The 27056-nt window shown below is 47.3% G+C and overlaps 1 protein-coding gene across 2 annotated transcripts; it reads right to left on the bottom strand.

Annotated features, from left to right (window-relative positions):
- Positions 1-14066: 14066 nt before the first annotated feature.
- On the bottom strand, positions 14067-24108 carry HAND1 (heart and neural crest derivatives expressed 1). Of its 2 annotated transcripts, none has more exons than XM_080996229.1 (2): positions 23231-24108; positions 14067-17485 (listed from the first exon to the last, which is right to left on the bottom strand). In XM_080996229.1, the coding sequence occupies exons 1-2, from the start codon at positions 23864-23866 to the stop codon at positions 17387-17389; spliced, it is 735 nt and encodes a 244-aa protein (XP_080852355.1). In that variant the 5' UTR covers positions 23867-24108; the 3' UTR covers positions 14067-17386. The 2 variants fall into 2 exon arrangements, with proteins under 2 accessions (XP_080852355.1, XP_080852354.1); XM_080996228.1 differs by having other exon boundaries at positions 14067-17488.
- Between the last annotated feature and the right edge of the window lie 2948 nt (positions 24109-27056).

Consider the following 27056-nt stretch of genomic DNA (forward strand, 5'->3'; position numbering starts at 1 on the left):
AAAACCAGGGAAACAGCACGGATGGCCACAGAGCACTGCAGACATCTTTTTAATGGAAAAAGAAACACATCCTACTGCAAGGATATGGTGATCTCAACCATGTACTCACTAAATGGATAAAGAAATTATAAAATGCCTTGCAAATGAGGCAGAAAGACAGAAGCTTATTTCAAAGGACAAAATAGTTTTTAACCTTAATCTTTCAAAAATCATAGAGCCATAGATTTGAGCTGGATGCCTCCTATATATTGTACAGAAGCAGCACTGTTTAAACCCAAACTATTCCTTCTGCTACTGTTTGAATGATAACATTAAATGATTTCCATCATTTCTGATATATCTGCTTTGTCAAATACTGATTACTTTGTGAAGAATAACCAGGTTCCACAGTGATGACACCTTTTGAATGGACCACTTGTGATATGGCTTTCTGTGCTCCTTGTTGCCATTTATGAGATCAGCCAAGCTCAATGTCAATTTGCTGTGGTTACAGTATTGTGGGACATGTTTGTGTTAGCATTAAGCAGAGTTAGATGGACCTTAGTGAAACTAAAAATGTATTGGTGCACTGGTCAGCATGGGCTCAATCGGGATCACTTGACTTGCATGAAGAGCCTTAGGAGTGTGCATAGGAAATCCATCAATTAACTCCTTCCATCAGTAGCATCAAAACCCAACAAACAGCACTGGTAGACCCTAAACCACTTTCTAAAACGTTTGCAATCAACCAATCTATGCTGCCTTGGAAAGTACTTTGGTTTGACTTAATAAAGCCTTTATAAAGAACAATGTGGTGTCTCACTTGTGTTTTATCTAGGAAGGATTTGCCCTACTGGGTGTTCTCCCATCAGTTCATCAATTCACAGCATTTTTGGCTGCCGAGAGAGGAGTTACAAGACTCTCTAGCACAGAAGACTCGATCTGAATGGGCTGTCTAGGTTGGAGATTCCAGTAGACCCATATGTGGGAAAGGCTAGGGGCAGGCAATGCAAAGAAGACATTTCAGTTATTTTATTTGAAAGCTGGCCAAGGTCCTGAGAGACTGGAAGGATGGGTGAGGATCAAAGGCCTCGCTGGCTGTAAATCTTTCACCTGCAACTGTTACTTACTGGGGCTTTTGGCCATTATTTCGAGGTCGGGCCCAGGTCAGGATTTCTCCTGTCTCTTTAGTCCCCAAACTCTGAAACATCCACCTTATCTTTGACGCCATCTTGACATAAAAAACAAATTATGGCCCAATTACCCTCCCTGAAGGAGCCATCGAAAGGGCTGGGGGGGGGACCTTAAATGACAATAACTGTCAGGCGCTTCCTTAAGAAAATGTAAGCAAAGTTACAGGGAGGAAAATATGCCACAGCTTCAAACCACCTTGGCACACAATTGCCCATCTACATGTACATAATCTCCCTTTTGGCAAGCTGTCTGCCTCACAGGCTTAATGTCTCTAATCCAGAAGGCCAGTCCCTTCATTCCACTGATCTTCATAGAAGTTCAAGCATGATGGTTGGTTGAAACCTTTCCCTTTCTTGATAGAGAAACCCATTGTCCACCAATCCCCTGTGGGCTAAAGAAAATGAGCCTGGGGACCCTTCCTAAAGTGGTCACCCTAAAGGCTGCTTTCCCCTTGCATGCACTTCATTGGTTTCAGTGAGGGTTTGTACAGGACCTTGGTGACAGAGCACATGCCTTGCATGCAAAAATTCCTGATCCCTGGCATTTTAATTTAAAAGGCTCAGGTAGCAGGTGATGTAAAAGGCTTCCGACCCAGACCAAGGAGAGCTGCCTTTTGTTGTTGGGAGGAGAAGTTGACAATGCTGAGCTATAGTTGAGCTCAGTGTAAGCTTCCTATGTGTGAAAGAACATCACTTAAAAAAAAATGCTGTGTGAGCAAAAAATTCTCTTCTGTGATGATAAACACGTGGCTAATTTCTCTTGATGCTATAGTAAGCAAGTGATAAACACATGTATAAACCAGCTCAAAGCCTTATTCCCATGTCACGATACTGAACATGAAGTCCCTTAGTCTCTGGGAATATGTTCATAGAGACTTTGGGAGTAATTACTACTGTGTCCTCCTGTCTTATTTTCCATCTCCTGTAGCAGAGGAATAAAGGAGGATTTTGTTACTCTGAAGTATTCTTCCTATCATTAAGTATCAGTGCTAGCAGGTTATGTGCTAGCAGTTACAAAGACTGTAGTATGTCGTAAGCAAAGACTTATCCAGGGGAGCATGACTGGTTCGATCACACCAGGCACAGAACTTCTTAAGAACCACAGCAGGCATTGCAACTCTGACATCTAACAGAAGGTGAGAGGCAGGGGACTGTGATGGGTTTTGGCATGGCACAGGGGGGCGCCACTGAAATCTGAGATGCCAAGGTCTGCCACTGGTTGTAATCCACACATTTCTGAGTTTTATATATATATACAGAAATGAATGTGCAAATAAATATCTATAGGCCGGAATGTCATTGTGAAGGGGAGGGGAAAGATTATTGGGAGGCATATTTCTAACAAAAGGTCAAAAGCCTATTCTTGGATATATAAACATTAAAGTGAGCAGTGCAGTGTGTGTGTGTCCTGAAAACAGCATTCTGAAAGGTTGCTTTATGGTTAAGTCATAGTAGTGATGCTTCATGTTAAACTTTCTTTTGTATCTGATGAAAGAAAAGTGTGTATTAGGCATGTGGAATGCAGCCCACAGATGGCCAGCTTCCAAATATTCCTGGACCATCCTATTTGACCAGGGCTAATGGGAGTTTGAGTCCAACAGCTGGAGGATCGCAGGTTCACAGCCACCAACGGCAGTGACAAAGAAACACAAGAATTTAAAAGAGAGACTAAAAAAGGGCAAATAACAATGTGTGTGAATGAATGAATGTGAATGGAACAAATAAACAAAGCAAATGCATTATTTTACAAGTTGATAGCAAAATCAATTAAGGTTTCAATAAGCAGTGGAGTAGTGACTTAATTTAATCTGGTACTGGCACACACACACCCTTTAAAAAAAACAAAAAAAAACTACCAGGATAATTTATTGTATATGTGTTGCTGTTTTGCCTCAAATGTGTGCTTATGTACAAATCTGAGTGTTTAACAGTAAACACACATATCCACAGCTGCTCCATTTCAGGAAGTATACACAAAGCTACACAAAGGGGGACATGGGCAGATTCTAATGCACGTGATACTGCAGTGTGCACAAGGTTAGCAAGACATCAGTAGTGTCTTGGCAGGGTGTGTGTGAGAGAGGGGACAGTGAGATTGCAGTTGAGAAAGTGATGTGTGGACAACACCACATAAATGGAGGCACAGTCAGATTCTAATCCACACTAAACGATGATGTGGAGAAGTCCTGTGATGTTGACACCAGTCAATCTTCTGCATAGGGAGAATGTTCCAAAGTCAAGATGTGCCACCTCAGAAAAGGCCCTCAGCTTTGTGTGAGCATAACATACGGTGCTTCAGGATCTGGTGATACTAGGGAAAGGGCCTCAACTCAAGGTCTTGAGCCTATGTCTAATGAATGATAGTACTCCAGCTGGAATGTTACTGGAGAATGGATCAATGTTGCTAAGCTATCCTTAGCCAGATGATGGATGAGCCTAAAACTGGCAAAAGGTATTCCATGCCACTGAGGCCACTTCAGCCTCCTAAAGAACATAAGAAGCAGCTGCTGGATCAGGCCAATGGCCCATCTAGTCCAGCATCCTGTTCCCACAGTAGCCAACCAGGTGCCTGTGGGAAGCCTGCGAATTGAACGTAGGCGCAACAGCAATCATTGGTATTCAGAGGCATGATGCCTCTGGCTACAGAGGTAGAACATAGCAATTGTTGGCTATGGCTATAGCTCCAGTGACAGAGCTGGATCAAGGAGTATCCTCAGAATGGGCACCTGCTCTTTGAAGAACGGAAAGGTCAGTTTCCTAGACCTGAGAATCAGCACTACCATCTTGTTATATACACTGTTTCTCTGATCTAAAGATCTCCATCCAAGCTGTTATTACCTGTATGTTGTGCTCATGGAGCTAAGAGAATAACATGTGTTTTTAAAAAATATTTTTTTTGGGGGGGGGGGGTTAAAAAAATGTATACATGTTCCTAGAGCCTGACTTCTTAGCATTTGCCATCCCTGAGATTCTAATTTTGTTTCTGACGGTTGGAAGTCATGCACCAATAAAGCTGAACCTTACATAAAAGCTTTTCTTGAGGGGGACAGTTGCTGTTGTTAGTATCATCTATTCCCCACTTCCTTCCATAGGAGTCCAGGGCAGCAATCCTTCAACATTTTTAGTTACCAAAGATAAAATCTTACGTTACGTTTCCTGTGTATCCTTCTCCCAGTTAAAATGAGTAACTTTCATTTTCAGGATCAAGGAATACAGTGGTACCTTGGGTTACATACCCTTCAGGTTACATACACTTCAGGTTACAGACTCTGCTAACCCAGAAATAGTGCTTCAGGTTAAGAACTTTGCTACAAGATGAGAAGAGAAATCGTGCTCCGGCAGCACAGCGGCAGAAGGAGGCCCCATTAGCTAAAGTGGTGCTTCAGGTTAGGAACAGTTTCAGGTTAAGAACGGACCTCCGGAACAAATTAAGTACTTAACCCGAGGTACCACTGTATTGTTTACTGATCACAACTTTCAGATTCATGCTAGAGATTGGATGTGCAATTCTCCAGGCCAGGGCAAGGGGGTCCTTTGGCTCTCCAGATTTTCCTGGACTCCAACTGCCATCACTCATGTCCATTTGCCATGTTGGCTGGGACTGATGGAAACTGGGAGTCCGACATCTGAAAAGCCTCAGGTTCCCCACCACCTGCTCAGGTTCTCCTGTATTTTTTTAACAAGGCCAATAGATCTCTTTATTTGGTGAACAGGGTGGTTTTCTGATAATTTCCCTCTCTTTTACTATCTCCTTGGGGTCTTTTTTAAAGAGTATTTTTCATTTTAAAAAAAATATATGCAGGGTGTTTTTCCATTTCATATCTGTACCGCTTCATATTTTAAAGAAAAAAAATCACAAGGCATCCGACATTAAAGCATCAAATAAAACAATTCAGACTAAGCCATTACAGAAGCAAGTCAAATATTAAGTATATATTCAAAGGAGCATAATTAACCAGAAACTAAAATATTACCTTAAAAGATTTAAAAATAAAACATTACAAAGAAGGTCAACTACAGAATGCACATTTAATGCAGCAAAATTAACAAAAAAGTGTCTTAAACATTTCAAAAGAAAACATTAATAATGGAAGTCAAATATAAAATGCACATTTAAAAGAGCGCAAGTAGTAAGAAAAGAAAATATAAGCATAGAACGTATCTGTTGCTGCCAATGGTTGTTCATGGTGGGTGGTGGTTGTGGAAGCTCAGGCTCCATGACCTGAGTCTGCATTAAGAGACAGTCAAGATGGTCTCTGGCCACCTCAACAGCCTTTTGTAGCTGGAGTCAGTCCTGCCCTCCCAGGCCAGGTGGAAAAGGCCTGCAAGGCAGGGAGCAGGTCTTCCAGGACTCACATCCCAGATGGTCTCCTCACAGTTCCACACACTTTCCACCTTTCACAGGAGACCCACCTGTCAGCCTTTGGTTCTGATCTGTAGATTCCCATGAGGCAGCTGAATACTGACATCCAGTCAACGCCCAAAAGCTTCATGCAAGAGATAGGTAGCTGCAACTTTTTCCCCGTGGCACTGCAGTGGACATGACCTTGCTACCCGCTTTCTGGCCATATAGCTAAGTTAGGCACAGTAGCAGCTATAACTTTTCTTCTCCTGCCTCTTCTCCCCCCCCCCCTCCAATTTTTGTACAGCTATGCATACAAACTTACCCAGGGGGGAAATGAAGCAATAATACTTTGCTGCCTTTGAAGCACTTCCCCTGGACTTTCACCGAACTCCCGCTTCTCGGCTTGTGGAAATGTTTGTAGGTACCTCTCATTAACTTTAACGGGGCCTGCGATCCGCATGATGCAAGTGAGGGGTCTCAGTGTTAATGGTGCCCTCACACGTCTCCTGAAGGCCTCTTGTGTTGTGGACTGCTCTGTGCGGAAAGCCCTTGGACAAGGCTAGGCGGCACTGAATCTCCCAGCGCCGTGTTTAATTTTTCTTCCTCTGGCCTGGGTGTAACAATGGCCGCTCTATCCTTCCAAACCAAGCCAGGGAAGAAAAAGCAGCAAGAAGCAAAGGCTGCCTCTCTGTGTAGAGTTGACCATCTTCAGTCAAGGCCTGGCCACCCAACAGAGGGGCATGCGCTTTCTCAGGCACCCAAAAAGCCATTCCCCGTTCCATTTCAGTTTTGCTTCCATGTGCCTTTCCCACTCCTGTTTTCCTTTCTAGTTTCCCAGCCCGACCGACCCCCCTTTTGTCAGATTGGTATTTTATTTGGCTCCATGCTGTCTACGGGGCTGTCCCGTTTAACCCCTTCCTTGCCGCTTCCGAGATAAGAATTGGCTCCTTTGAAATCAGATAAACAGTCTCATAAATACCAAGAAAGAAACAACACTGCAGCTTTCTGAAGGAAACTGTGTGTGCTTGGGATGGGGGGGGCCGGGGGGAGAGACGAGATAATTTGCCAAAAGGCCGAACACATAAGTGCGGAGATGAGTCATTGAGTGGGCGATTCCCTGCAGGGCTAGCTGCTTACCTTGTCACAGTACATACTGTCAGTATGGCACCCGTGAGTGATTAGCCGTGCTTTGGACACACTAGATGGGAGATTCCCAGCTTCTGCTCAAAAATAATGATGAAGTTTCTAGCCTTCAGGGTTGGAAAGAAAAGCTTGACAATAGGCGACTGTAGTGGTAAAAAAAGGTAAAGGACCCCTGGACAGTTAAGTCCAGTCAAAGGTGACTATGGGGTGCTGCACTCATCTCGCTTCAGACTGAGAAGCCGGCGTTTTTCCACAGACAGCTTCCTGGGTCATGTGGCTAGCATGACTAAACCACTTCTAGTGCAATGAAACACCATGACTGAAGCCAGAGCACACGAAAACACCATTTACCTTCCTGCCACAGTGGTACCTATTTATCTACTTGCACTGTCATGCTTTCAAACTGCTAGGTTGGCAGGAGCTGGGACAAAACAATGGGAGCTCACCCCGTCACGGGGATTCGAACCGCCGACCTTCTGATCGGCAAGCCCAAGAGGCTCAGTGGTTTAGACCACAAAGCCACCTGCGTGGGTGTAGTGCACCATCTTAGGGAATAAGATGATGTTCCTTCATCACAGGGTCGATGCACTGGAAGTTCCTAAGTCAAATTTTGGTTCAGCCGCCTGGTCTTAAGGAAGATGTTGCGGTTCAGCTCACCCATCTATAATAGGAGGGTAATTGTCCTGGCCTACCTTGCAAGGTGGTCAGAACTGCTGGCAATGTATGTTTAGTATTTCAGGGATTATGGGCAAAACTATACAGTGGTACCTCGGGTTAAGTACTTAATTCGTTCTGGAGGTCCGTACTTAACCTGAAACTGTTCTTAACCTGAAGCACCACTTTAGCTAATGGGGCCTCCTGCTGCTGCCGCACCGCCAGAGCACGATTTCTGTTCTCATCTTGAAGCAAAGTTCTTAACCTGAAGCACTATTTCTGGGTTAGTGGAGTCTGTAACCTGAAGCGTATGTAACCTGAAGCGTATGTAACCCAAGGTACTACTGTATGCACAAGGTAGCAACACTGGATGTTCTGAAACCTTAAAAATCAGAAGGCATGTGAAAAAGAATCAATGAGCACAAAGCTATTGGTCCTACATGTGGTCAAGCCATGGGGTGCTTTTCTTGGGACACTTGCCTGGCACCCACATTGCTGCATTTTTGGCATCAGGTCAAGACCTTTTTGTTCTCCTTTTAACATTTTTATTTTTAAGTTGCTGGTGTGTGGTTTTAGTGTATAAATTTGATGGCTGTTCTGGTTTTGTGCTGTGTATGGTATTTTGTTGTGCTGCTTTGGTTTTTATGACGCTTTGTCTCTTAAACGTATTGTGGGATGGAGAGAGAGAGCTTTTTTCTTTAAAAATGGGTACTCTCATTTTGACTCAAGAAAATACCATTTTATTGTTCAAATTGGGAAAAATAAATACAGTAAATGGACAAAAGTACGAAGATTCACAAAATGTTAGGGGTACGCATACCCCTGTGTCCCCCCAGAAAAAAGGGGTGGGGTGTAATGTTTTATTCTTGTGCTTTTATTTATTTTTATTTTGCTACTGCCACCTAGACAATTTATTTTATGGGGAATCTTATAAATATAAATAATATTTATCACAGGAGACCAGCAACACTCACATTGTGGATAAATGTTTCCACCAAGACACTGTTGCTAGGTCAGGAATGTGTTGTAGAATAATAAAACGCTGCATGCATGAGCATGTGCATCAATGCCCTCTATCCAAGGGGAAGATTTCTGGCCAGCAGGTTTCCCTTAGTGATCACACTATTCAAGCTCTCTTTGTGCCTCTGTGCATGCAGAGCGAAAGGGGAGGATATGGCATGCGGTCCAGGGAGATACAAAAATCTAGAATACGGTGTAGTGTGACAATGTTTTTCGTTGCTTTTGTTTACTCATTCGTTTTGCCCTTCTGCCATCTTTGAATTGGCAAGGAATACCTAAACCAAGAAACGGGGGTGGGGGGTGGGGAGAGCCAAGTCCGCAGAGAGAGGAGATTGGGTGGGTAGAGGAGGGAAGGGGAGCCCTCTCAGATTTCTCAACGGATAATTAAGCAACAAGGGGGTGGGGAGGGTAGCTAAGATTTTGAAAAATGCCTTGACAAGAGCTAATGCTGTACAGGGATAAGTGTAGACATGATATAAGGCAAGGGTTAGCCTCTAGGATCAAAGAGGCACACCTAATACTCCTATGCCCCTTTCCTGGCTTGCGTAATAGAGACAGGGAGGTCATTTTTCTTTCCTGTCCAGGAAAAACTTTAACTGGGACTTTAAACAGTGCATCTGAAACCTCCAATGCAACATTCACCGTTGTATTCAATTAAAGCAGAAAGCTCAGGGGTGTTCCCAATCCAGCAGTGGTTCTGGGTTACCATTTATATTCTATCCGATCACACAGTGCTTATGCTTTCTATTCAGGCCCATTTTGAATGACAAATAGCAAAGGAACAGAAATCATTCACAAGAATTCGGCTTATAGGATGCATCTGTAGCTTATGCCGCTTATGTACGTTTACCATGTTTGGAAAGAAGCACTGGCTCCTCTTTGGATACTTTTTGCCACCATGACTGGAGAGAGATTTGCCAACAATGCATTCTCATCATCATCCGTAACGTTTGCAGAGTGCTTTCTAGCGTTCAAAGCACTTCAAATCTGTTATTATCTTTTGGGGATCTTTACAACCGTCCCCTGCCCCAGAATGTCGGTATTATTTTTCCCTGTATTACAGAGTGGGGACTGGGGCTAACTAAGGACACGGGGGTCTTTTTTGTTTTATAACTCAGTCACTAACGCCACACCAGCTCTTGCCACCACAGAGAAAAAACAGCTGGGAAATGTCAGGAAATAGCACCTCTTCCTAGCCATAGGGTGGGGGGTGGGCTTCTGGCACAGCACAGTATTTTGTACAGTACCAGAAAGCAGCCCAAGGTGTCTTCCCCAGTGTAAATAAACTGAGTGTAATGTTTGTGCAAACTGTGCAACTTTTTCTTTCTTTCTTCTTCTCTGGTTCAGTTGTGACTATTCATTATTTATATGCACATAGATCCATAAAGGTGTGGTCTAGGAGTGCCATCCACACTGGGGGAAATTCCAGTGGAATGCTGGCATACACCCAGCAACTGGGTTTAGAGTACAGAACTAACACACACACACACGCACACAAACACACATTTCTCCTTTCAAGTATTTTCCATGATTATTTCCCTACCCGTTTCTCTCTTCTTAGGTTGATACCTTAATTCCTAAGTCTAGAAATGTTTTGATTCCATCAGCCCCAGCCGCCATGCCCTGTGATAGGGATTGTGGGAATTGTAGTCTGAGAGCACCTGGAGGACCGCAGGTTCCCCATCCCTAATGTAAATTGTGTACTGATATAGAGAGCCCTAATGTAGTTGTGGACACTACACTAGGTGGTTTAAAAGAGGAGGAGAGGGATTCAGGAATGATAAGGCTATCTGTGGCTACTAGGCATGATGGCTATATTCTACCTCCACTGTTGGAGATAGTATCTCTCTGAATACCACCTGCTAAGAATCACATGTGGGGAGAGCACTGTTGCACTCAGACCTTGCTTGTGGGCTTCCCATAGGCATCTGGTTCGCCACTGTGAAAACAGGATGCTGGACTAGAGAAGCCATTGGACTGGTCCAAGTGGGCTGCTCTTATGTTCTTAAATGATTCCTAGATACTTGGGATAGTTTGCAGTTTCCACCTGATGTCTAATGGGATACTTAAGGCCCTGTTCAGGTAGCGTGTAGATGACCTTCAAGCAGCATACAGAATGGTTATATGTCAGTTGTGGCAGAATCTCCATGGGATTGTCACCAGGTTTCTTGACTGCATCGATTTATGCTACCTTCTCAATCTCCTGGGCTCACACCTCAGCTAGGCCCCTCTTTACGTTGGAGGTTTTTCCTTCCCTGCTGTTGCTGTCATGAAATTAAAGCCTCAGTAATCCGTGTTATAGGAATGAAGCCAGCAAGTGTGGGAAAGAATGGGGGTCATTTTCATGAATCCTATTACCAGAAGTATTTCCACCAATAGAGCCAATATGTTAACAGCATCCTCTGTCAACTACGTGATCAACACAGCAAGAGAAAGCAGTTTGGGTTGCATTCCATTATGATTAACATGGTATGTTATGAATATGTGGCTTATTTGTAGCTTGCAAATCCCCTTTCCTCTAAGCAAGGCCTCTATTGGTTTTACTGGTAATCCTGCCTGGATAAAGGAACCTAGGTGGTTGAAATAAACATCCCATACTCAAAGGAGCACCCCCAAGGCCTAAAGCTGAAAGAATTCAACACTTGGAGAGGGAATCATCTAATCACTTAAGGACCTTGATACTCTGGGCACTTATCAGTCCATTGCTGGGTGCCTCTAGTCTCTCTCCTTGTATTGATAGAGAATTCGCTTGATTTGATCATCATCAGAGGCCCTTCTGTCTGTGCCCTCCAGGAGCAGCCCAGAGGGTGACAACAGGAGGACAGGCCTTTTGGCTGGCCGCTGCCCATTCAAGGAATGCTCTTCTCAGTGAAGCTCACCTGGAACCAATAGTGATGCATTTTCAGCTCCATTCATTTGTGTGCTAATTTTTCTTTGACGCTAGGGGCTAATGATTGTCATTTACAGTGGTATCTCAGGTTAAGAACTTAATTCGTTCCGGAGGTCCGTTCTTAACCTGAAACTGTTCTTAACCTGAAGCACCACTTTAGCTAATGGGGCCTCCCACTGCCGCACGATATCTGTTCTCATCCTGAAGCAAAGTTCTTAACCCGAGGTACTATTTCTGGGTTAGCGGAGTCTGTAACCTGAAGCGTATGTAACCTGAAGCGTCTGTAACCCGAGGGACCACTGTATAATGATTGCCATTTGTTTCCACACCTGGGCTTTAATGAAAATTTTAGTTCCCTCCCTCTTTTGTTTTGCCTTCCATTCTCCGGAAATGTCCATGTGTGAGAGACTCTATAATAAGAGACAGAAAGTCAAGAGCAGTTTGACCTTTTCCATCTCTCTTTCTCAAAGTGCAATGCAAACCTCTCCGGGTCTACCTAGAATTAAGTCCTATTAAATTCAATCATGGTGCTTACAAAATGGACACAAGTAGGACTGAGGCCTCCGTGACACAGAATCCTCTTCTTGGGAGAATACTTAATGAAGAATGCTGTGTTAGTTGTGCAAATCAAGAAACATATTTTTGACAGAATTATGTATGTATATTTGTGAGTGTGCGTGTGCATGCACATGTGTACAGAGAGGGGGAGAGAGAGAGAAATAAAGGAGAGGTGCAGCTCTGCTGATTTTTGCCCCTATGGCAAAATCTGTAGACCCTGCACTGGGCAATATGTAATAGTACAGTGACTTTGAAATGTGGTGTGACAGCTCTGCTTTCCTTGCTCAATCTGCTAAGTGGGGGTTTTGGACATCTTCCCCAAAGGCTTACTTTAATGGCAGCACTTGGCAGAAAAAGAGTAGCACACTCAGTCTCATATACGGGTCAAGATTCTGTTCCCAAGTTTGTATTGGGTTTAGTTATTGCAACATTTGCCTCTCCCCATAAGATCAGCTTCCTAGCTTACCAGAAAAGTCAAGGCAGTGCATGTGACTTGGTATGAGGAGAAAAGGGGAGGAGCGTCTCTCTAAGTATCAAGGTTTATGCCCACCAATTTGCAGTCCAAGGAGTACAATGGATGCGTCCAGCATCCTACACTGTGTGCTCTAACATGTTTATCACTATCAAAGCTTTCCCAGGAGGTCTAGTAGGAATGGCATAGCACTGGAGATCTTGCTGAAACGTGGATGCTTGTGTGTGGAGGGGTTAAAACTATAGCCCCCAGGCTCTTTTTATTTTTTTAAGCAAGTGTCCAGCCCTTGTAGAATCAGAAAGAAGAGGCTAAATCTGCATGAGCTCTTGGGCCAGTGTGTTTTTGAGACTGCCTGTTTCTATCTTTCAGTGCAAATGAGGGACATTTGGGAAAGCAGGGCTAGGCAATTAGTCAAAGGCATTCCCAAGTGACACACCCAATGAATGAACTTCCTGATTCATACTGAAGCTTCCTTCCTTGGTGGAGAAGTGATTGCCACCCCATGAAAAACTACTCAGAAATCCAGGCTTTTAGAATAGCAGCAGCAGCAGCACACATGGTAGAATGGAGCTCCCCTTTTGACGCCACTGTTTCTGCTGTTTACCTCGATGGGGCTGCCTGGGTGGAGGCACCTGGAACCACCAAAAGAGTCTATCTGGTCTCTCAAAGCCCCAACCTCATCCCCACCCAGCCTCATCCCTGCCCCAGCTAGGTAAGCAGCAGCAACACTGGTGTCCTGAGTGTGGATCTGCCCCACTGCAGGTGTTGGGTCCACCTAAAAACAAAAAGGCAGCCGCAAAGACCATTATCTAATTCAGATCTAATTTCATACCCTTTCCCACATGTTCTTTTCTTCCCCTGAGTTTGTAAACATTGTTTTTACAATGTTTACATTTAAACAACATTGGTTTTCAATGTCCTGCCTGTACCAATGCAGATAAAGACCATCATTAGCTTATCCCTGTTGGACAGGGCTAGAGGTTATGCTAGCCCTGCAAAATAGCAAAGTTTAATACCCTTTCCTCTGAGGAAAGGGGGGCAATAACCGCAGTGTAATCAAGTGCTGTTGTCCAGTTTTGTCGTGCTTTTGTTTTTTAATTAAGGGAAATGTGAAGTAACTGAGCAATTAATTGGAGGGGGGGTGGGAGTGAGAATTGAAAGGTTTCAACTACAGGGAGAAGAAATCACCAGGACAGCAGGTCTACCCACTGAGAAACAACAGTAAAGTAGACCTGTTAGAAAAGTTTCTCAGACCAAGTCTACCCAATCTGGTAGACTTGGGCTCTAAAATGGTACACCTGTTCTCTGGTGCTAGTTCTGAATGTTTGTCAAAATCTGTGCGTACACAATAGTCCTGATGCAACAGTTCTTGAGGCAGGGGGTGGAATTCTCTTTCATTAGGATCTGTCGTCTTTTTGCTCTTTCTCCTAAGTCTAAGCCTTGAAGAGCGGGGGAGAAGAGACAAGCAACTATGCTGTGTTGTCCTTTCTTTTGAAATTCACAATGAATATTTCCTTTTGATTTGCCACATTAGCACTAATGGAGTCCTCACCAAGAAGAGGGGGATGTGTAGAATGAAGTGGGACAGATTAACTCTTTGGGCCCTTCTTCCCCATAACAGCTGTGCCTCTGCATCCATACTAGGCATCTGCATTTCAGTTAAAACACAAACACTGTTAAATAATGTGTACACTCCACAAATGCTATGGAGAAACATATTAAAGTGCCCATAATGTGCATGCTGCTCATGTATACCAAGTCAGCACACTGAGGTATCTCAATGTGTATACTAAACACACTATACATCTAAGAGGGGGCAACTTTTAAATCCCATTTATTTCAATGGCAGATACATGCTTTAAACTCTTCCTCTTTTTTATTTTTTAAAGATTACTTAAACTTGGTATCAGCAACGATTTTCAATAAACTAACTTTCATCATTTCTGACACTGTAGGGGAGTGACAGCTGAGAATAGGGGGAGGACGACATAAATGTTGGTATCCCGTTACTTGTAAAACTGAAAAGCTTATAAACATTTTTAACAGCAATTAATTCCACCAGGAATGTGAAGCACACACTTAAATCTCCAACTAAACTCTCTTCCGACATCCCATTGATTTCAGTTGGAAACATTCAAATCCGTGCTTAACTCTCCTACTGAATTTGGTAAGGGGCCAAAACCTTCTCACTTTGGTTGAATCATGTCCCATGTTTACTTGAATGCAAGTTCTGGTGATTTCAGATAAATTCTTCCAAATCAAGGTGCTTAGCATCAAGGCACAACTGTCTAGAATCCATGTACTAACATTTAATGGGGCTGTGAATCATGGTCTGTGTCTGTCTGCCTAGTGCTAAGACTTTTATTTATTTATTTTTAAAATCTCTGTTGGGTCTGCAAGCTCTCAAGCAACTACCACAACTATAAACATTTTTTCTCTGTAGCATTAAATCATATATGTTTATGACACAGCACCAGCAACTAGCAATATCAATAAATATAGAGCTTTCTCAAAATATGATGTATATTTAAAATAATTTCATGTTATTTCTGTTCACGTATAAATATGATTGACACCCTATTTATTTGAACGCCCGCCCTGTGCTATATCTCTCCTAGGCACAGGGTGGTTGACAGTAGTCAGTTACCTAGGGAATCCATGGATGCAAACAAGATTCTAGACAGAAATTTTCAGTCTTTATAAAAAATATAAATATAAACCAGTAGGGCTTAACGCTGGATCATATCCCCACTATTTATTTCCCTGTTGCTAATCAAGTTCTGTTCTTGCAAATTTCATACTTCCTCCCTCACTGCTGTTTTCCCATTAGCACAAACAGGAAAATAAGTTTCCAAACTCAAGCAGAGAGGATTTTGCACTCTGTTTCAGCTTGATTAGACAAGGAATCCATCTGACTTTAGGGAGTGATGGCCTTAAGGAAAGCAAAATCTTCATAAAGCTTTTCTTTATTATTAATATTATTATTATTATTCTTTAAATCCGCATAAATATTTGGCAAGGCAAACCTGTTCTCTTCGCAAGTGGTCATACAGATTTGAGGTAGAAAACCCGGTACAGGAAATGTATAAAATGCATCCATTTAGGTAGTTTAAATACATCCAAACAAAAATATGAAATGGAATCAACGATGTTGGGAGAGGAGAGACATGGTCGGAGGGGGAGACCTTGTGTTTATTTACATCGAAACAAATAGCGACACTAGGCACAACACGCAAGCCTGCCACAGAGAAGCATCCTCACGAATCACTGGTTTCAACGCGGGGGGTCACCATGTGCTGAACTTTCTCCAGCGAAACCAGGCGACCTCTTAAATGGTGCTTAATTGTAGCTGGATCATGCCCAGTATTCCCCTCCCCCACAAGTGCAGGAGGAACCAATCCCCCAAACTTGGGGGGTGCAGGGAATGAGTGAAGTGGTGGTGGGAGGAAGGTATGGAAAGCTCATGCACGTCTGTAGGGGAGAGTGTCTCTAGAGTGCATGGCCAATTCCCCCATACACCACGGGCAATATTGGGACCCAGGCCAGGCAGGCGACAGTGCATTTACAACAGGAGGAGCCGATTGGGGGTCTCCTTCTTTCACTTTGCATCTTTCTTTCTGAACTGGATTCTCTTTTAACTGGGGAGAAGAGGGGATGAAAGCAGAGGAAATGTAAACCTAGGGCACAGAGACAGAAGAAAGCAGCCGGGTTACAGCCAAAGCGAGCCTCCTTCCATTTCTGCAACCTGGACCTGAAAGTTTTGGCTCTGCTTAGAATTGCAGGCTGTGATCTTTAATGTCGTTTATTGACTCAGGTGGTTTCATGGGCATAGCAAGGATTGGGGGGGGCAGGCCTTTTGTATTTTTATTGATTTTTATTGATAGAGGGGCAGCTACCCCTCCCCGCAACACCCACAGGTGGTTTATTGAAGGAGCTTCATGGACTCCGATGGGGAGGGCGGGTGGCGGTTTTGGAACAAGCCCCTTGAGGACCGCATAGCTGGCCTCACTGAAATCCGAGGGATGGGTCCAGCCCAAGCCAAGAGTTTGGAAATCCAATTTGGCGGGGTCTTAAGGTGGGCTGGATCGTGTCCAAAGGTGGGATTCAACTCCTCCAGCTCTTATCTGCATCCTTCCATCCTTGTCAGGAAGTAATCCCATTCCTAGCTGTGGGATTTACTCCCGAGCAAATCCGTTTATGTGCTCAGGTTTCCGGCTACAGCCCTGCTAGGGCGCTAGGGTGGGGGATCCTATAGATTTTGAAAAGGAAGCAAAGGCTCCGATCCGCACGCTGGCATGCAGAAAGAAAGTTGTTGCCTCAGGAGTGGCCTGGCGTTAATAGAGTGGTGTACTTCGAAGCAGCTCTCCTCCTGTTCGATGGGATCCTCACGAAGAACAGGATGTTTCGGCTGCAGCCTAAATTGTGATGAAATCGGATTATCAACCTCTCTTCTCCTCCTCCCCCCTCCCCCCCCCTTCAGCAATGGCTTGACAGCAAATGGAAATCACTCTCAAGTCAGGATCGGCTGGCGGGCCTTCCACCTTCTTTTGTGCAACACAGATCCCTTTCAGGTCCGCACACAATCCCGCGTGATATAGCTATATATATATATACATCTACATCTGTGGCACCCTGGTTCCATGAGACATTCAAAAGCGACATTAGACGACGCGATATCCCGCGCGGGTTTCCGGCAAGGCTTCTTCCTGCCTGACTTCCGACGGCGCAGACGGTCCATCGTTTGACGTCCAGGTCCTCGCCGGGCTTTCAAGCCAGCGAGTTACTGGCTTCAGGGAAGGGGGAGTTTTCCGTTCTCAGGCGTTTCGGGGGCCCCTCTCTGCAGCCTCCACATTGCACATGATCCTCGTCCTCACTGAGGCGGCCGCCGGCTCCCCGCTCCAAGGCTGCGAAGGGGAGGGCGGATCAGCAGACGGAAACAAGCAAAAAAGCGGGTCGCGGACGATTTCTCTCTCTCTCTCTCTCTCCTTCTGAGTGTTGGGGGTTTGGGGTGCGCGAGGGATGGGGCAGAGACCAACCAGGGAGAACAGGGTCCCCCATCCTGGGCGCGCGCGCAGTCCTCCTCCCAGCCACCTCGGTGGAGCCGGTTCTCTGGAAACGGTTCCTGGTTTCATTCATTGATTCAGTTCCAGCGCCCAGACCTGCTGAGGCCAGCCAGTCCTGCCCTTAAGCCGTTTTTCTCCGTGGCCTAAAGCGTGAGAATAGCCCTCGGTCTGCTGCAAGGGGGAGAGGGGAGGGGAGGAAAGAGGAAAAAACAAAAACCAGGAGGGAATGAATCTCCATTACGCATTAATCATCATCATCACCAGAAGAAAAGAAAGCAGGGAAATGTAGAGGGGAGCCATCCTAAGCGTGTTACTCTTGAGAAAGTACGCTTTAGGAGGGCGCCAGGACTGCCTTCCCTAGGTCCTCGTGTGCTCAAGGGCGGCTCTGTCACTAATAAGTGGATCCTACCACTAATCCTATCGATTGTCCTAAAAGGCCCAACGCAGCCCCTGCGAAGCGCGCTTAACAGTCCTCGCAGGCGATGCAAGCGGCGCCAGCTCCTGCCTTTGCAACGAAAATCGACGGAGGGGCTTGCAAAGCGCTTGGTCTTGGTGGGATCGTGCCTAAGGCAGAGAAGAGAGCCAGGCAAGGAAAGGCAGGAAGGCAGGAAGGCAGGAAGGCAGGCAGGCAGGCAGGCAGGCAGGCAGGAAGGAAGGAAGGAAGGAAGGAAGGAAGGAAGGAAGGCGTTTGCATGGCGAGCCCTTCTGCCGTCCACGAGGCCACTGTTTGTAAATTTCGCCCGGAAGGCTGTAAAGAAGACCCCGGAGTTGTTCATCTGTTTATGAGTATTAGATAATCAGGCGGAAGGCCATAAATTTCAGTCTCTATTTGCAGCCCTTTTATAAATATAGGAGGCTACGTTTTGGTAAATACGTCGGAGCCCTCTACTAAATTACGCCGGTTATGAGTCTTTTAATTGCCGAGGCCGCTCCGCGAAAAAAACTCCGGGCAACGGGACCGAATAAATAAATCGCGGGGTTTATACAGCCTCTTGAATAGTATAAACTTTGCAGATGCTAATTTATTTACCCTTGCAACTCGGTCATTTAGTTATTATTTATTTTCAAATCCGGCTCCTCCTCTATCTCCCCTCAACGAGAGTGAACGCAAAGGAATAAAGATGGATGAATGAATTCCTTTTTCCTTTTCCTTTTTTTTTTTTAATTCACTGATTAAGCGCCTTCTTTTAACTGTGGAGAGGGGAATCGACACCGGGAGGAAATTGAGATTGAGAATTATATTGCAATACAAATTTTGAATAATGATGATTATGATGATGATAATGGCAGCTGTTATCGAATTCGATTAATGTTTCTATGGCCTGATACTTTTCTGTATTGAAACAGTATCGAAAACTGATCGGCCAAACGCCTTCATTGAGAGAGGGAGAAGAAGCGCAGAGCCTCTTTAAAAGCAGGAGCAGTACGTCTCACGGTCAATTTCCCCCCTCCTCCATTTTTACACTTCCAGAAAAGGGTGGGTTGAAATGGCCTGAATGTATTTATATTGAAGAGCAAGAGAGAAATCTATTAGCATTCAAAATAAATAAATGGAAGCCTCAGGACAGCCGAACCAGCTTCGCTCCAGTTCAGTTTCAGAGGGTTTCTTTTTTGGAGGGGGTGTCGAGATTTGGGTGGATTGTATTCTGCTGGCAGCAGGAACGTGTGGTCTGCCGAACAGCCCCACTCCCCAGCCCTTACTGGTCTATTTTATTGGGGAGAAGCTTCCATTAAAAGAAATGGGGGGGGGGGGGGGAGACCACTACAGTACTGTTGAGGAAACTCTTCCAGGGCGTATTTTGGAGCGGTCCCAATTCACCTCGTGTGCATATTTATTCCTTGTGCCTTGGTTTTCCGCGGAGAAGTTTTTTTGTTTTTTTGTTTTTTTTGCGGGAAGCAACTGCAGCCAAAAGCGGCGAAGATACGGGATTATTATTCCCCCCCGCCGCCTTCCTTCCAGATTGTGTACAATTCTCTCTGCTCGCCCTACCCCACCCCAAAACCCACATCCAAATGACCTTAACAGTTCTAAACAGTTCTGGCAATTCGATGGCGCATTTTTAAATCCCGCCAGAAAGGGGAACAGGAGATGAGGAAATGAAGTCGAGAGTTGCCACGGCGCTTTTCATCGCTCCTAGAGGATTTTGAAACAATCTCTTGCGTTATGCCGCCTTCTTGAGCCCCAGAACAAAAAACCTATGCAAACTAGCGAAAGAGGCGCCAAGAAAAGGACCGGTATCAACGGAAATTCCCTAGAGAGGACTGGGCCAAGAGAGCTACATGCCATTTTAAAAGGGATGTGGGGTGTTTAAGTAGCGGCGCAATATTTGACAGGCTTCCCTGCATCTTCCCTATCTTTCCAGGGGTGTGGGAAATATTCCCCCACCAGGTTTTTTAAAAAACTATTTGTTACAGTCCGATCTTCCAAAAAGGATGCGGTTCCTGGCCTGGGAGAATAAAAAGAAAAGTTGGCCATTTCATTTCGGCCGCCCTTTCCAAAAGTATTGGGACTGTTCTACCGCCAGATCCTACGCGTGTCTACTCAGAAGCAAGCGCCGCTGAGTTCAATTGGACTTCCATTGAAGCTTGCATAGAATTTGCAGCTGTCTTCGATGGCCAAATTGCGGAGTGAAGAGAAGGCGCTTTGAGCCGCTGACTACTGAACGCACTTTTACTCAGAGTACACCCATTGAAACTAATTGGCTTCAGTTAGTTATGACCATCAATTTCAGTGAGTCTGCTCTGAGTAAACGTTAGTCGCCGGCAACCCTGGGTAACGTCTTAGGAGGAGAGCGCCGCTTTTGCAATCAGGAAGAAGCTCCTGCGACCCCACAACCAGCCCGCAAATAACGTTGGGTTGCCTCGATGTCTTTACGCAGTTGCTTAACACTAGGGCAGCGAATAGAAATCAAAAGGATAACTTGTGGATCAAAACAAGCGGGGCCTGTTGCACCTCCTGTCCAAGATGCCTGCCTGCCTGCCTGCCTGCCAGCCAGCCATGCCATGCCCGTTCATAGGGCATGCCATTTCCCTCCCGCTTCTGCCTCAACAGTCTGCTGAGGACTTTCCCTCCCTATTTGCCCCTTGAAAATGCTACTACTTCTGAAAACCTTCCTATGGTGTAATGCTGCCAGCGCAGAAAGCAGACTGCTAGCAGAAGCCTTGTGTTGAATCTTGCAGAAAATCCAGTTCAAATGAGTAATTTGCACTTGCAGGATACACATTGTGCAACCACTGTCACCATTATTATACTCTTGTGAGAGGCAACACTAGTGTGTCAGTGCTTGTCTGCTGTTGCTTGCGCAACAATGTAACTCTTTTGTGCGCGGATGGCGTTGTTTCAGATGCGTTCACGCCGGAAGAACAAAATTGATATTCTAGAAGAACATTCCTCGGACAGCACAATAGACGAGTCACTTCTAACTTTCCAGAAAACGCAGTTCCAAACACTTTTCTCGCAGCGAGGCATGTTTATAAACAAACCTGGACCCGGGGTTCATCTGACCTAAAAGAAGGAAGATGGCTGCGGGCGATCTCACCGCTTTAACTCGCGGTCAGAACCTTCGCCATTCTTTTCCTTCTAGGTCTGCTTCCTTTAACCATAGTAATTAATATATATTATTTCGGGGTGTAAAGAAAGGCGGCGCAACACGACATTTGGATGGCTCGTTCATCCAAGGTCGGATTCCGATTCTCCCTCCGGCAAAGAACGTTCCGTGCAAGGGAGTAGTTCTCGTCAAGGAAGGGCACGTCTTGCAGAATGCAGAACTGGCGACAACACTTGCAAGAAATGACCGCCCTCCCTCAGCTCAGCCTGGCTCTGTCCTCCACCGTCTCACATCCACGCTAAAGGGAAATCAAACGAAGAGAACGAATGACTGCCGTGCAGCGCCAGCCCACGCTTGTCTACTCAGAAGTATGTACAAGTGCACGCTTCCAAAGACGCGTGAAGGATGGATGGAGGCCTAAGGCTGCCATCCTAAATCACGCGATGTCGGGGATTGCGCGACAGGGGCCGAGGGCAGATCGTTAGCAAAGCCGAAAGGCTTGGCCTAGGCCAGAGTCAAGTTTAAAAAGGGCGCTTGGAGGGCGGACGCAGGGAACATTTGTTACGGACGGTTACTTATTAGACATGACCATAGCTCAGGGATCCCTAGGAGCAATTCCCCCGTGGTCTTGAAACAGGGGAGCGAGCGATTCCCCTTCCCCTGCCTAGAGTGCTGATCTGTTAACGGATGAAGATCGGAAGGCATGCAATGCAGTGAAATAATCGACCTTCTTTCCCCGAGAGATTGAGATCTCCACGGCAGTTGGCACACTAGGAAGCGGGTCGGAGAGAGGCTCCATAGTCCCACATTACTTCTCCTGAAATATTGCCTGCCGCAATGTCCCATTCCGCTTTCATTCCTTACTAAAACGTCATGCAATGCATTCCATGCAACAGAGTTCGCGCGCAAAGCATCAGTTGGGGGGGGGCGCAAATCCACCGACCCAGGTCTCCAACTTGGACTGCCGAACGCTTTTGCCCACACAGTCTTTATGGCCCTGATTCAGACACGACCAGCAGGATGAGTCCACCAAGGGATGCGGTGGGTATGGGAAGCTTTGTTTTGTGGGACAAAAGGCTTCAGATTGAGTGGGTATCAAACCCGCAGCCCTCCTTTGAAGGCTGGTTGCTTAGTCTAGAAGAAACCCCCACCCCACACACCAGTGCAGAAGGGCTCGCTTAGATCCAAAGGCCAGAGGCCTAGGCTTTCCTTGGCACGCCTCTAGATCCCAGTCGCTGGGGAGCCAGAGCAAGAATGAGCTGTTTTGCTCTCCTGCTCGGCTTGAGGAAGCTTTCCAGGGGCATCTGGTGAGAAACAGGGATGCTGGACAAGAGAGGCCTTGGGTCTGATCCGGCAGGGCTCTTCTTGCGTTCTTCTGATTTAATAATTGAGGTTTAAGTACCCAGGCCACCAAATCTCATCTCTAATCTTTACATCTCCCAAACCCACCGCACAGCAAATGCAGCTTTTCCCAGCTTGCCACCCTAATATCCACTCCACTCTACTTAAAGGAGGACCCTTTCCCTCCTTACCCTAGTCACTTGGACTTCCGCAGACGTCAGTGGGCTTGATATCCAACAAAATACTGGACCATCTTTAAAACACACATAGAAAAAGCAAGCTCATTTCACTCTTGCGCCAGGCGGGAATCATTTTTAAAAACCAAGCAGAGATTTGCCAATGATTCCGAGGGGCTCTATAGCCTGCCAGCCTAATTCTACCCACAGGAGAGGTGGGGCTCCTTCCATACCCCTCTGCTATGTTGCTATGTCCAGGCCTTTGCTCTAGGTACCCCCACCGAGGAAATCAGCCTCAGAGAAAAACAGATGCTTGTTTGGGATAGCTATTCTTTAAGTGGAGCACCATTACCTCACATGAGCCTCTTACCTGAAGTTTAATGTGGGACAGGCCCGGAGACGAAGACCTGGAATTGGGGAAGGGGCGCGTGTTCTGGGGCAGAGAGGTCCACTCTCCGGAAGCGGAAGCCCATGGGAGCGGGATCAGGCTCGCTCAGGTGGTCAGACCTGGCCGAGAAGACAATCTCCAATGTGCTTTTTCCTCCCCTCCGCTATGGGACGGCTGAGCTCCAGGGTGAAGGGGCAGGGGTTGCAATTCCCTGGAACTGAGCAGAGTCTCTTCCCCACCGCTAGCCCCCGCGCCTCTAAGTTTCGGCCACGGCTACGCTCCGTGCAGCTGCCCTAAAGCCTGTGCAGAAACAAAGGTATTGTTTCCACCCCTTATATAGGGAGCCGCCACTCATCCCGCTAAGTCTGGAACCAGGAGACTCACTTTTCTGCCCCGCTCCTCCCGTTCGAGGGGAGGGCGCCTCTGAGCGCGCGCAGAGCGCCTTCGCGCGGGCCCTTACCGGCTGCTCGCGCTTCCTCTTGGCGTCGCCGCGGGGCTCGGCCTTCTTGAGCTCGGCCTTGAAGCCCTCGGCGGCCGGCCCGTCCTTGGCCAGCACCTCCATGAGGTAGGCGATGTAGCTGGTGGCCAGGCGCAGCGTCTTGATCTTGGAGAGCTTGGTGTCGGCCGGCACGTTGGGGATGCACTCGCGCAGCTCGGCGAAGGCGCTGTTCAGGCTCTCGGTGCGGCGGCGCTCCTTGCGAGGCGCTCCGGGCGCCGACGACGAAGACGCACCCCGACGGCGCGCCGCGCTCAGCCGCCCGCCCAGCTCCGACGGGCTGCCGCCGTACGACGAGGCGGGCGAAGCCGACGAGCCCAGCCCGGCGGCCGCTGCAGCCGCTGCCGCAGCTGCCGCGCACACCAACTCGGGAGGAGGCGGAGGCGGCGGGGAGAGGTCGGAGGCTGCGCTGAGCAACCAGCCCTGCGCGAAGGGCCGCTCGGCCGGCGGGAAACATCGGCCGGGGGCCGGCGGAGGCGGCGGCGCGGGCGGCCCGAAGAGGAACGGCTCGTGGTGCGGGTGGTGGGGGTGGAGCAGCGCGCCGTGGTGCGGGTGGTGGTGGGGATGGGGGTGGCCCTGGTAGCCCCCCACCACGTTCATGGCGGCGGCGGCGCCCCCGAGTCTCCGGCGCTACGAAGAAGCCATGGGAGGCTCGGCCCCGAGGGGCGCCCACGCTGCGGGCGCGCCGTCCAAGTTGCGTGGTCCAGCGGCGCGCTCCCTCTCTGCCGCGCTCGCCTCAGCCCTCCTGCTCTGCAGCCAGCAACTCGGCCGGCCTTTATGCAGCGGTGGGCTCTTTGATGTCACGCTGCGGTGAAGGGGAGGAGAGAGAGAGACGCACGCACAAGCACACAAGCAAGGAGGGAAGCGAACCCGGGACGGAGTGGTTTTGCCCCTGAGCAAGGAGGCTGGCTCAGTCAGTCCTCCCCCCCCCCCCGCCCAAGACCCAAGAGGCGTCGACCTCGACCACATTCGTGGTGCATAGAAACAGTATTGTAGTTTGGGGTTATTTATGGCATTCCCAGCCCACTTTTTCCTCCAAGGAGCTTACTAGCTGGTCTGCGTGGTTCTCCCCGCTCCCACAAACACCGTGTCCCCAAGGTCACCCGGTGAGCTTCATGGCCCAGTGGGCATTTGAACCCTGGCCTCCCAGGCCCTATGGTCTGCCCACTTCAGTTCAGTGGCACACCTAAGAAGAGACTTGCTGGATCCAGTCCAGCTTTCTCAGTGGTCAACCTACCACAGCGATCTTCTCACCCAAACGGCTGTTGTTATTTCTTCCGAGAGCCACCATCAAGCACACGGAGCCAGGGTTTGTGAGCACAACCACATTCGCCCTCCCAGCCCTCGCGTATTTACTTGGAAGGAAATCCCGCGGAAGTTATTCTGAAAGCGCGCCTGAGGTTGCGCACTTATCTACCGCGGAAGGTAGCGCGACTTCCTTCTGAGAAAACAGGCATGGGATCGGGGCTGGCAACAGGCCCCGGTTCTAAGGCAGGTTCCTGCTCTCTGAAGCTCTATTTACTGTTGGAGGAGCTTGGGAAAGAAAACTTTCCGCTCCTTATAAACCCTGCAAGAGTTTCCTTGGAAGTGCAGTCCCGGCTGGTTTCCCTGGATATTGCTTCCGAGGAACTGCATTCAAGATCGCTTTGATCCGGATCGGCTGAGAACGACGACAAGATATAGCCAGAACCAGGGTGCTCTAGGACCACCCTCGGAGTCGGAGCCCTGGCAGACCAGCGGCACCCACCACCAAGCACTTTGCTTTGGGAAAAAAAGACTAGATTTTGAGGACCGATGAATGAATAAGGATCCCTGAGTGCCTGTCTTTGACATGTGGTCCGATCCAAAGCGTATCTGGAGTGCAGCCCTAGTCTATCCAGAAGCTACTCCAAGTGGTTGTGGCCTTGCAGGAGGCCCCACAGAGCTCAGTGGGTCTCGTCTCCTTCTAAGGAGGCTTCCTAAAATGTCGGCGTTAAGGCTGTGCCAAGGTCACACGCGCCCCTGAAAAATAGTCCATTATATCATTGGTATGTTGTGTTGCTGTAAGCCACCTCCAGTGTCCACGAATGTATGCGTGTACTAAGTGTATAGGCAGAATTCCATCACTTCCTACCAGCAGCGATGCGCTTGGTAGAAGCCCGCAGATCTTCGTGTTTTGCAAGCACCTTAGTTGGGAATCCGCAGTCCCCATTGACTTTTGTCGCCCGAAGTTCAAGCGCTTGCTCTGATATTTACTGGCCAAGCAATTTAGGTCAGGATCTGGCAGAAAGCTCTCTTCCAACAGCTTCCGTGGTTACGTTTGGAGCTTGCGCAGGAGAACATCCTCCCTGGATAATTCGAAAATATAGACAACCGGGTCCTCTGTAAGGTTCCTCGAGTAAAACCCGCAGAGTTCCAGGAGTGCCAACGTGGCCCCGCGACCGTAGGTGCCAGATTGCCATGCAGCGTGCATGGCCCTGGCACCGAAATTTGTAGGTATCCAGGTCCCTTCATGGGGAATTTTATGGGTACTCGGGCGCCCAGGAAATTGGCACTTGTGCAGGGTTCAATGGAGTTTGCTTACACAGGTGTCGGATTACAGCCAGCAGTGGAATGAATGGGAGTAAAAACCACGTTTAGGATGGGGGTAAAGGTGAGAGTGGGAGATCTCTGGACCATCTGGATCACAGTCTTCTTTGTGGTTAATATTATATGAGCGATCCGTTTCCCCACTAGGGAGTATGAAATTTTGTGTACATATATACACGCATCTATATGAGTTTGGGAACTATGTGCGCATTTCATGTTTTTCTATGTAAGTAACCCACAGGGCTCCATGCTTTTTCTTGGGGGCAACCTCGGCCCTCCTGTGATCCGGAGGTAGGGAGGACAGCGAAGACAGCTTCGGCCTGGTCTTCACCTGACTTGCCGGCGCCACCCGAAAGGCTCGGAAGGAGCCCAGATGGGGCGTTGGCACACTCCAGCCTAAGTAATTCCAACGGGACTGAGTCAAACCTGCTTACACTTGAGTCGACCTATATAATGTAAGGCTGCGATCTTAAACCTCGTGAACATACTGCATTGCTTAGGACTGCTTTGCGTGATATACCGCTTCTGTTAACATACCCATAGCCGCTAAGTAAGAATGACATTGAAAGCTCAGTGTGGTTTGAGGAAGAAGCAAATAACATCATTTTAGGTTTGCGGGCGGGCAGCTGTGAGGAGCGGGCCTGGGGCGGTCAGGGCGCTTCCCTTCGTTTTTATTTTATTTTCATTCTGAGTAGTCTGGAGCGGAAGAAATAAATGGATAACTTGTCTGAATTTCTCTTGTGTGTAAGCTAAATTCCGTGCGTATGGGTGGGTGTGCCCCTTCTCTGCGTTTTTAATTCTTTTCTCTCCATATTCGAGAGAATGAAGTCACAGGGATGACTGGAGGAAACCACAAAATGGGACCTTATCAGTTCAACCACGGAGACCGAAAACTTTTGCACGTGCTGTTTTATTTCTTCCCCTTGTCTCCCGTGTTTTTAAAAAGGGAATACCAAAGAAACTGGGGATCTTTGTCTGGTTCAGCACTAAAGGCGCTTCAGAGGAACCTTCTGAACTTTGCCTTCTGAGGTAATATGATGAGAAGCCTTTTTAATAATATCACAGTAAGGTGTCTGGGAGGTTGTTGCTGCCGTGACTTCCCATTAAATCCATTGTTTCTAGATGACGAAGACACTGAAGAACTGAGGAATTGCCTTTAGGGACCAGAACAGGTCATTCTGTCTCCAACAGGGGTCAGTCAGACAATTCTAGGTCAGGAGTG

The sequence above is a fragment of the Podarcis pityusensis genome, assembly GCF_964106645.2.
Source record: "Podarcis pityusensis genome assembly, chromosome: 2".
NCBI classification, from domain to species: domain Eukaryota; kingdom Metazoa; phylum Chordata; class Lepidosauria; order Squamata; family Lacertidae; genus Podarcis; species Podarcis pityusensis.

Excerpts from the sequence above, each read along its gene's own strand:
- HAND1 (XM_080996228.1), bottom strand. The coding sequence starts at position 23,866 with ATGAACGTGGTGGGGGGCTACCAGGGCCACCCCCATCCCCACCACCAC. Across the intron at positions 17,489-23,230 it reads AGAGGAAGCGCGAGCAGCCG|CAGACCGAGGGCTATTCTCA; the intron begins GTAAGGGCCCGC and ends TCCCCCTTGCAG.